This window comes from Hydra vulgaris, chromosome 13 (genome assembly GCF_038396675.1).
Source record: "Hydra vulgaris chromosome 13, alternate assembly HydraT2T_AEP".
NCBI lineage: Eukaryota > Metazoa > Cnidaria > Hydrozoa > Anthoathecata > Hydridae > Hydra > Hydra vulgaris.
In genome coordinates this window covers 3,889,612-3,900,238 of record NC_088932.1, presented here as the reverse complement: position 1 = coordinate 3,900,238, position 10,627 = coordinate 3,889,612, and the positions used below count along the sequence as shown (strand labels likewise).

The window sequence follows — 10,627 nt, the reverse complement described above, 5'->3', positions numbered from 1 at the left end:
AATTATTTAGCCAGTGAAAAACAATTTTTCAGCAGTAAAACGAAAATATTCTTTATTTAACCGAGTCAAGGGTGCGTCGTTTTAAAGTCCGCGATTTATTTTATATATTTAGTTAAAGTTGCTACAACTGATTGTAGGTAGTCACGCTCTTTTCAGTTTTTATTTATTTTTGATTGATATAACAGCATTAGACTCTAAATTACTCTAAACAATCAAATCTTATTTAATTTTGAGATAAGATCATATCTCTAATTTGTATAGCTTCAAAGCTATACAAATTGTTTTCTTATTATATTTGAATAAAGTAATATATAATAATGTTCATGAGTATTCATGACAAGTATTTACTTATAATAGTTTAATAAAATATATTACATTGAAATATTCAAATAATGTAACCTGTTATGTTGGTGACATATTAATAATAAGCAATTTGTTGAAATTATTTCAACATCTATATTTTCGTAATGCTATGCGTTTTTTTCTACTTTCTAATACCTATACTTTTGTTGTTTTTTTTTAATTCGTTTTACTTATGCCTATTTAAACCGCTTGGCTTAAGCAGTTATGTGAGTCTTCTGACCAAGGCTATATTGCTATACTATAATATAATATACGTTTATTAAACGTCGATCAAACGCTTAGAATAACGTCTTATATTAGTCAATATTGTAAACGTTTGATTGATGTTTAGTAAATCATGGCCTACTGTTATTATACGGCCTGATTTGTTGCATTTTCCGTAAAAAATTAAGAGGCCAGTTTTTTTACGGCTTATTTCTAAACTTTACATTATGTATGAAAGTGTTTTTTAACAACAACAACGATAACTATATATTTACCAGTGAATATTATACAAAGGTGTTGAATAAAATATTGAGTTATAATATTGTAACAATTACTATATAAATATTTGCTTGCATGCATTGGTTTATGCTTTTATATTCATTTAATATGTAATATATTCTGAAGTGATTATTATGTGAATGTATTCTGACTGATTGCCTGTTTCATTATATTTCATTAGAGAGTGGATTAATGAAAATTAATATTAGACACACAGACAGTCTAATATTATTACTGTATATAGCCGAACTGCTTTTTTATGCGGTGTTATTTAAGTGGAGATAATTCCAATAATAAATGTAAGTGAACTTAATATTTAAAAATAACTGTATTACATTTTGTTGATTTGTTTTAGTAATAAAATGGTTAATAAATGTGTTGTTACAAACTGTAAAATTGGTTACTCTAATGGTCCAAAGAAGTCAACATTTCATTTTCCTGAAGAATTTGATTTGCGAGAACGATGGATATACTTTGCTAATAGAAAAGATTGGGCTCCATCAAAATATTCAGCTATTTGTGTGAATCATTTTGATGAAAATTTTATTAATTACGGAAAAAGATGCACCTTGAAATAAAATCTTCTTCCAGTTCCAACTATTCAAACCGATGAAATAAGTGGATCGTCGACTCTAAGGGCTCCAAAGTTGCCCTGAAAAGAACCAACTTTGAGATATTTAGGAAAAGATGAGTTTAAAGATTTTCAAAGTGCTGATAAAATAATTAATCTTGATTCTTTGACAGAACAACATTCTCCGCCAGGCTTTACATTTAAAAAAATTCATGATAGTGTTGTTTATTATAAACTATGTTTTGATGAAAAATATATAATATCAAAGTGGGAAATATATTGGTGATGCCAATATCAAAGTGAGAAATATATTGGTGAAGATTCAGAAAGTAATCTTTATAAAGGTGTTGTTGTTTTTATGATTGTAGGGCTTTAAAAAGCTATTCCTTATGTTGTGAGATCATCACCTGAAGTTTGCACAACAGGATCATGGTTGAAAAAAAAAATTAGTGAGTGCATTACCTCATTGCACCAATCAGGTTTTAAAGTAAGAGCTATTGTTACAGATAATCATCCTACCAATGTTAATACATTTACAGAGTTACATAAATCATATACTGGAGATGGAAAACTATTTATTTATCATCCAGCTGATAATGGAGTTTTAAAAGCATATCTATCATATGATATAATTCATTTAATAAAAAATGTTAGGAATAACTTGTTGAATGGAAAAGAATTTGTTTTTCCTTCTTTTTCGTTTGATTTCTTCAGAGACACAGTTGAAGTTCCAGTTGGTTTCATTACTTGGGATTTATTTCATAAAGTTTATAAAAAAGACCAATTATTAAAAGGAAACTTGAAAAAAGCGAGGAAAATTAATTATCAGGTCACTCATCCTGGAAACAATAAACAAGAACCTTGCATTAGCAATTTTTGATGAAACAACTACAGTTGTGATACTAAGTTATTTTCCTGAAAGAAATGATGCAGCACAATTTTTATCATTGCTTCATAAGTTATTTATCACACTTAATTCAAAGCAGATGTTTAATACATCCAATCAGCTTGGCAATGCTGCTGTAAAAGGAGATAAAAAAAACCCACATTTTATAGAGAAAAACCAAATTGGATTGAAATTTGGTCAACATGTGAATATTTTACTTTAACCAAACAAACTTCTTATGCTCTTATCACAACATTACGTGCAACTGCATCTCTTATTGATGATTTGCTTCAAGAAAGCTATGCATTTGTTCTTACTTCCAGGTTACAAAGTGAACCTTTGGAGCTACGCTTTAGTAAGTATAGACAAATAAGCGGTGGTCGATTTCTTGTAAGTCTTTTAGAAGTTTGCAACAGTGAAAAGATTTTAGCAGTAAGAAGTCTTCTAAAGGAAGATATCAATTTCTGGGAAGAAAATATTTATCAAACATTTGAATACTCTACATTAGGAAACATTATGCACAATATTGCATTGTTGTCTTCAGAGATATTAGAGTGTGAGCTTTCTGAAGATAGCATGAAAGTTGCTGTTACTATAGCAGGCTATATTGCTAAAAAATTGAAAAAAAGATTTAAATGTCTATCTTGTGGTCAAAAAATGGTTTCTACAGACCAAGATGTTTTTAATAACGAATATCTGAAAATATTATCCAGAGGTGGACTTATATGTCCAAGTCAATCCTTGTCTGATTCTATTTGTCATCTTTTTAGTATTCTAGATATTATTTCTCCTATTCTTATCAAACATTGCAGTTATTCTTTATCAATTAAAAGTTTTGCAGAACAAATTTCTAAGATTTATTATAGCAGTGTTGATTTTACATGCGAGAATCACCAAGAATGGGGAATTAAAAATGGATCTCGAATTGTTATTAATATTTTTTATAATAATTTACAAAAAGAAACTACAGATTTTGTAAAAAAAGATCAGGTAAAAGAGTTTAAAAAAAGACAAAGAATTGATAGCTAATGTTTATAAAAGATTTTTTCTCAAATCCTTAATACATATAAAATTACAAACCTTAGTTATTATTTCCTTATAAGAGTTGTAAGTAGCCTTTGCAATATGTAAGTTTGTTTAGTAGCATTTTGATACATAGCTATTTGAAAGCCTATTTCAGTATTTCATATGTTATTGGAATATTCTGAAACAGGAAATCAGTTAGCGAAAAATATTGTATAGCATACTGTAATTACATGATGATAATCTCAAGTATTCCTTGACCATCTTAATAAAATAAACATTGCCGTAAAAAAACTGGCCTCCTAATTTTTTACGGGAAATGCAACAAATCAGGTCGTATAATAACAGTAGGCCATGAGTAAGCGTATAAATAAAAAAGTTTGAAATACCGATTTCGACTAAATATTAACCAACTCAGAACCAATCTGTGTTTACTAGGAAGTTGGAACGAATTTGCAGTTCAATAAAATCATGTTTTTTTAGAGAAGGTAATGTGAAGAAAAAAAATTAATCTCGTATGAAACTGGGGGCTACAACTACATAGAAGCATCCAAAAGCTTTGAATGCAGTGTATTTACACTGGACAATTTTACTAGTCAGGTCGAAACAAGACTTAAAAAATCAAAAAGGAATGTAACAAGTATTTTTCCTTTTGTCTTTACAGAAATCCCTAACAGATGAAAAACTACGTTAAAAAGCTGAGAATCTTGTTAAACTTAGCAGAATTAAGTAGAAATGAGTTTTCTGAGAAGGTTCGTCGTTTTTTTTTTCAAGCCTGTTAAACTTCAAAATGAAATTTATGCAAAGGGACAGCATTCAATATTTCCCAAGCCTGTGTTTCAACTAGCTGGTTATTTTTAAGGACTATATATCCACAATCAACCAGAAGAGGTTGTGCTACTTGATGATTCTCTTGATTGAATCAGATTTAGCCAGTAACGTATCTAATAAAGAAGCTATTTCAAATTTTGCCGCTGAGAAGGTCTTGAAACTGGCATTGCAGCGGTATCTTCAAATTGTTTTTAGATTTTTTATGAAAATACAAAAAAAAACACAAAAATAAGTATACTAATTGGTTTTCTATTTATTATTCAGACTTTGAATAATAAAAAGCTAACAAAATCTTTGAATTGGAGTATGAAAAGCCTTCCATAACATTTTTTGGACTCGGGCATCTCAAAAACTCTGTGAGGGCTTGTTTACAAATTTACAAAGGCAATAAAATATTGACATAATAAACCACAACCAACTATGCTAGTTAATGTTAAAAAAAAAATGATTTTGATAAGTAAATGTTGCTATGGACGTTGCTTTAGGCATAAAAAGTATCACATTTTAGTGTGTAGTTAAGAATGGGTTTATTCGTACTATTTGAAAGGAGAATGTCTTAAACATGTTCTTTACATTAATTGTTAAGTTTGTTATTAAGAATTAAAAAAAGAAAATTAAGGTTGAGAAATGATTAAAAATGTATTACTCTTACTAATACTGATGTTTAATATCATTAAATTTTATTAGGACCGTTGTTTTAATTAATATATCCGCTGCTATGTTGGCTGTGACCGGTAATTCAGAAATAATCAAATTTTTAAATTATGCAAAATTAGGAAGAGGTAGAAATTTTAAATTTTTTAATAAAATTTCAAGTTTTTTAACAAAACATCTTACCTAGATGTTTTGCGGATAATTTTTTTTCATTTTTTTTCATAATTACTTCAAATGCAATTTTCATAATTTTAATAGCCATACTATCTTCTGCTTACCAACTAATAGTTGTGTTTATAAATTTAAAATATAAACTCTTAAGATTTTGACATACATTCAACGACCTATGCTCTCATTGACTTGACAGTCTATTCGAAAAGCACTAGAATGAAATCAAGTTTTCATGCTGTGTATTTATTGACTTGAAATAAGGGTTTGACTGCATACTGTATGCAAAATAAAATAATTTTCCTCATAGTAGTTTTTTAGGCAATAACAATTATGATAATTAAAATAAATATTATATCATAAAGAATATATATATATATATATATATATATATATATATATATATATATATATATATATATATATATATATATATATATATATATATATATATATATATATATATATATATATATATATATATATATTGTACACCCAGATCAAGGATGCCACAAGTCAAAAAGTGTCAAACTGAGAAAACCAGGGTTGAAGTTTTAAGTTTCTAATATTTTTTCCAACTAAGAGTGCCATTTGTATCTGTCATTTTGTAAACATTCATTTTAGACTTGTGGTGTTTTGTCACCATGTACAACACATAACATACTATCAAATGACATTCATAGCTCAATATCCTTAATTTTTGACTTGTGGCACCCTTGATCTGGATGAATGATTTGATTAATTTGTAACTATTGATATATATCATTATCAACATATTACTTATATTCTTTTCATTGTGATTATAGATTTTATATATCTTAATTGGCCATTGTTATTTTCTTTACAACAGCTATTTTTTTTATCTAATGGTAGGTTGTTACCTTGTGTCAGTTTTTATGTTTCTAGTTTCTCGTGTTTATAATATTTTGTTTTTGTTTTAAATTTTTCTATGTATATAACATTTTTCTTTTAAAATTAATGATTGATTTCTTTTAACTAAAATTTATTTTTGTTATTAAACAATGAAATAGAAGAGTCAAAGCAATTTTTTTTTCAATCAGATGCCTTTGTTAAAAGGGCATCAGGTTGAAAAAAAAATGGTTTGACTCTTCCAGTTCATATTATTTCATAAGAAAATACCATTATAAAAAACCCTCCAAACTTACGCAAGTGTGAAACCATAAATGTTAAAACATAAAAAACATGGTTCTTGAGTAAAGTAAAATAACAAAAAAAATGGTTTAAAAATTAATAATCATTTTAAAATAACTATTTTAAAATTTACTTGAAAATAATGCTTTTTAAACTAAAATTAAAAAAGTGCATTTTAGTGTTTTTTAATAATCATTTTAGCTTTGTGTTATCTTTAATTTTAGATTGTATGATCAAGATTGAATCTTTTGACAATTCTTTTATGAAACTTCATTAGTCCTCTTCAATCAACTTTCCCTTTATTCTTTATTGTTCCCAAGACTGATCCTTTTAGATATTATTTCTATGATCAAATTGACTAATACATTTCTTTTTATACTTCAGCCAATATTTTTGTTATTGGTGACTTAAATGCTTATTGCACTGAATTGAAGCTCAAAATTTTAGACTTTTCTTTCTAATCTTCTCTTTAATCTCTTATTTGAATAAGTTTTTTGACTTATTTACTAAGTTGTATAACTTTTTATTTGTACAAAATTAAAAAAAAATTGTTTGAGAATCATTTTTTCTACTTAAGAACAAATAAAAAATTAACAAAAAGTTACTAATGTTGAAAATATGGTTTTAGAAAATCAAATTGATATGTTATGCTTAGGTCTTACTCAAAGTTGAGGTTTTTCAAAGTTTTTAGAATTTTTATTTTCATTTTAAGATTTAAATAAACAAATTTATTAATTTTGATAAAAAGAGTTAAGAAGTTGCTCAGAACTGAAGTAATGCCAAGCACTGAAATAGTATAGTTATTCATTACTTCATGGCTCAGTATTTTCATTGATTATAATGCTAAGTTTAATAGTTCCATTGTTGTCAAGGTGGTAAAAAAAAATTTGTTTATAATTTCATTATTTGGCAATATTTCACTCTTCGTATGTCATCACTTTATAAAAAAAAAATTTTCAATATTTTATTTCTAGTATTATGATTTTGCAATAACCAAGTTGATATGAAAGCTTACGTGTTCTGTTTTTATTTATAGGATCAGTATAACTGAATGGGTTGCAAAAAATCTAAAGAAATTGAAACATCAAAGGAACAAGTTTTTAGTTGGGATCGTGCAGATAGACCAGATCCTAAAGATTTTACTATTGCTAACATAAATGATTCTGTCTGTGGGCGCTTGCCTGGTACCGTTAATGGTCAGCAATTTGTTATTCAAAACTGCACCAACAGCTCTATATATATTTTCGACTTCTCAGCAATGGTAACAATAGATGATTGCGAAAACTGTAAATTTTTTATTGGTCCTGTCAAGGGAAGTATATTTCTGCGCAATTGTAAAAACTGTCAGTGCATTATAGCTTGTCAGCAATATCGAGCAAGAGATTGCAGAAAGATTGATGCTTTTCTATTGTGTGCTAGCCAACCTATCATTGAATCATGTAGTTCTATGCGCTTTGGATGTTTTTCTTTTTTTTACCCTGAGCTTCAAGTTCAATTCAAAAATGCAGGTTTAAGTGTTTACAATAATAACTGGAGTTCAGTTTATGACTTTACACCTGTTCAAGATGGTAATTGTAATTGGAGTTTCTTGCCAGAAAATTTATCAGTTGAAGTCCTTGTTCCGAAACCAATTAATGAAGCATTTGCAAATATAGATATTCGAACTGATCATAAAATGAGTGTTGTACCTTTTTCTAGAGGAAAGCTTGATAAAAGATATGATAACTCCTGCTTACTTGTTTTTTTTGCTAAAGTAAAAAATGATTGTAAACTTTTACTTGAAAATCTTCATCAAAAAGCCTCATATGATTTGATACAATCTAAAGAAATCAAAATCAACCCAGATGATGCTTCTAGAATATTTAGAGATGAAAAGTACTGCACACTGGTTGACCAAGGTCCCCTAATAGGTTTAGAGTTGAATGGTAATAATATCATTCAACAAGTTGAATCTGTTTTAAAAGAAATGTCTATCAGTCTCAATGATGTTTATTTGACAACAGATCAGAGATTCGCTAAAAAAGATATTGATGCATTTTATAATTTTGTTGACATGACAATGACTTAAAAATATCTAAAGTAATGAGATTTCTATTTAAAAAAATTTAAAATAAAAAGTATTTATTTTAGGAAATTTAAGAAATTAAAATATTGTAAAGGTTTTTAATTTATACATTTAATAATATATTAACAAAAGAAATTATTAGTAAGTCTTGTTTTATATTTTTGATAAGCAAAATTTTAAGGACTGGTTGTCTTCTCAAAGTTTGTATATTTAACTAAAGATTTTAATTTTCATTAAAAACCTTAAGGGATTAGTGCAGTTACACAAAGCCTTGTCATCACAAATTTTTTTATTATTATTTTTTTAATTTTTTGATCAAGTCTCCACGTTTTTGAATATTCCCAACGCACTTTGCTTTTTTAATTCCATATTATCCTACAGCTTAACAGCACAAAACTAATATGTGATCTCCATCACCTACTGTTGATCACCTCAAGTTATTATCTTCATCACCTTGAAACGTTGTATGCCTTAAATAGTTTGTTTGAAATATCTTGTAATTTGTTGTGGGTAATCATTTATTTTTTCGATTTAATTACCTAAGAAATAAAGAAGACATTTTTATTAAAAAAATAAGAAAATGTTTGTTTAAATTTTAATATTCGATAAATTAGTAATAAAAAAAAAAAGAGAAAAAAAAAAAACTTTTAATAATCATAATAACAGCTATAGTAATGTTAAATTTTTTTTTTCACGATGATGATAAATAATTTTATTTTTTAATTTTACAAATTCAGAATCAGGACTTGAAGAAGATTGTAAGGATGTTATGTTATGGAGCTTTTAACAATGTTAGAATTACCCAGTCAAAAGTTAAGGTAAAGTTGTGAACAAATTCGTAAATAACAACAGTAACACAATATATAAGAGCTTTTAAAGTTTATAAAGTTCTTTCGTGAATTAGATCAAATTTTATCTACGGATTTCAAATTTCATCAAAGAAATCTCCTTTCGTTTAAGATTTATTCAAAAGACGCCTTTTTTACGTCCCATGCCTACTGGGAAACACTTTAACTTTGAAAACGTTTGGTACAAAGGAACCTGTTGTCTCTGTCGGAAAGACTGAGGTTAAGAAACCTTTCTTTTCTTTGGAAAAATTGAACAAACTTCAACTAAAAATTCACACCAGGTAAGGTTTTTTTACTTAAATTTTTTTTTCAATAATTTAATTAAGGAGTTTAAAATATGATTGAAGTTGCACATTTTTTGAGGAGTGAAGGAGGACGGAAAAGTGTGGAATCTGGTTTCCATATTAAACTGACTGAGAAAAGCAAGCTGATTGGAAAATTATTCAATTGTGATAAATTCCCATTGTTGTTAGGAGTAAATGAAAACAAAGAGGTAAGTAGTTTATTACCTACAATTTTCTTAGATAACTACAATGCAATAGAAGAAAAAGATGGTGTATTGCAATGACGTTAAAGAACTTGTAGCGATGATGCTTCATCACAGGCATCAAGAAACAAACAATGCTGATATGAAATTAGGTGTAGATGGAGGGCAGGAATTCCTTAAAGTTACTCTACCAATCACCCTAAACCAGAGTTAGAAAATGATAAAATCCCAAATAATTTGAGAAATTATGACAAATATGCGTTCAAAGATTTAAGTGTACACAAAACTATTATACTGACCATTTTGCTCTCATTGAACAAAAACTACCATAATCTGCGAGTAATTTTTGGATAAATTGAAGATTTTTTCTTTACTCAGTATCTGAGGGTCTAAAGGTTTTGCTTCAAATGAGGATCAAAGTTTTTGCTTAAAACGTTTTCATCAAATCAAAGGTTTTTCTTTAAATGAAGATCAAAGGTTTTGCTTCAGAGCAGCCATGGTGCAGTGGTAGCGCACTTGCCTCATAAACAAAGGGTCCGTGGTTCAAACCCCACATCTGAGCAAGTTTGCGACATTGGTTAGGAAGGAGGCGTGAACTTCCTACTATATGCTCATCCGCGGTGCTCTGTGACAAGACCGTAAGGACTTCTTAGGGCACCTAAATAAAAATTAAAAAAAAAAATGGTTGAAAACAAATTGCAACCTCAAAGCACCCTTGTCCGTTTTGCATGACCTCATCTCCTAACTTATCAATATTCTTTAGAATCTTTGTGCAGATTATACGACCTATGGGTATCTGGTGATGCAAAATTAAAAAATGCAAAAATTTACACAAATAATGTTCAATCTCCTTTGTTAACTGGAGACAAAAACAAAAAAATAATAGAGCTTGTAAATATTCCCAGTCTACATAAACTGTTAGGAGTTTTTGACAAAATTTAAAAAGAGATTGAAAAAATTTGTTTGAAAACAAGGAGTGTGGGTTACAGTTTGCCAACCGATAAATGTTTACAATAAACATCTGCAGAGTATTCTACCAAGGGCAGCATTGTTTGGAAGGCAATGCTGGCAATAATTTGCTTAAAAACATAGATAG

At 28.0% G+C, this 10,627-nt stretch overlaps 1 protein-coding gene across 2 annotated transcripts; it reads left to right on the top strand.

Annotated features, from left to right (window-relative positions):
- The first annotated feature begins 4,844 nt into the window (after positions 1 to 4,844).
- Positions 4,845 to 8,341, top strand: LOC100203082 (protein XRP2). Of its 2 annotated transcripts, none has more exons than XM_065814970.1 (2): positions 4,845 to 4,939; positions 7,168 to 8,341. In XM_065814970.1, the coding sequence occupies exon 2, from the start codon at positions 7,183 to 7,185 to the stop codon at positions 8,197 to 8,199; it is 1,017 nt and encodes a 338-aa protein (XP_065671042.1). In that variant the 5' UTR covers positions 4,845 to 4,939; positions 7,168 to 7,182; the 3' UTR covers positions 8,200 to 8,341. The 2 variants fall into 2 exon arrangements, with proteins under 2 accessions (XP_065671042.1, XP_065671041.1); XM_065814969.1 differs by lacking the exon at positions 4,845 to 4,939 and adding an exon at positions 5,740 to 5,848.
- Positions 8,342 to 10,627: the final 2,286 nt, after the last annotated feature.

Bases quoted from the DNA above. Each gene is read 5' to 3' on its own strand.
- LOC100203082 (XM_065814970.1), top strand. From the start codon at position 7,183: ATGGGTTGCAAAAAATCTAAAGAAATTGAAACATCAAAGGAACAAGTT.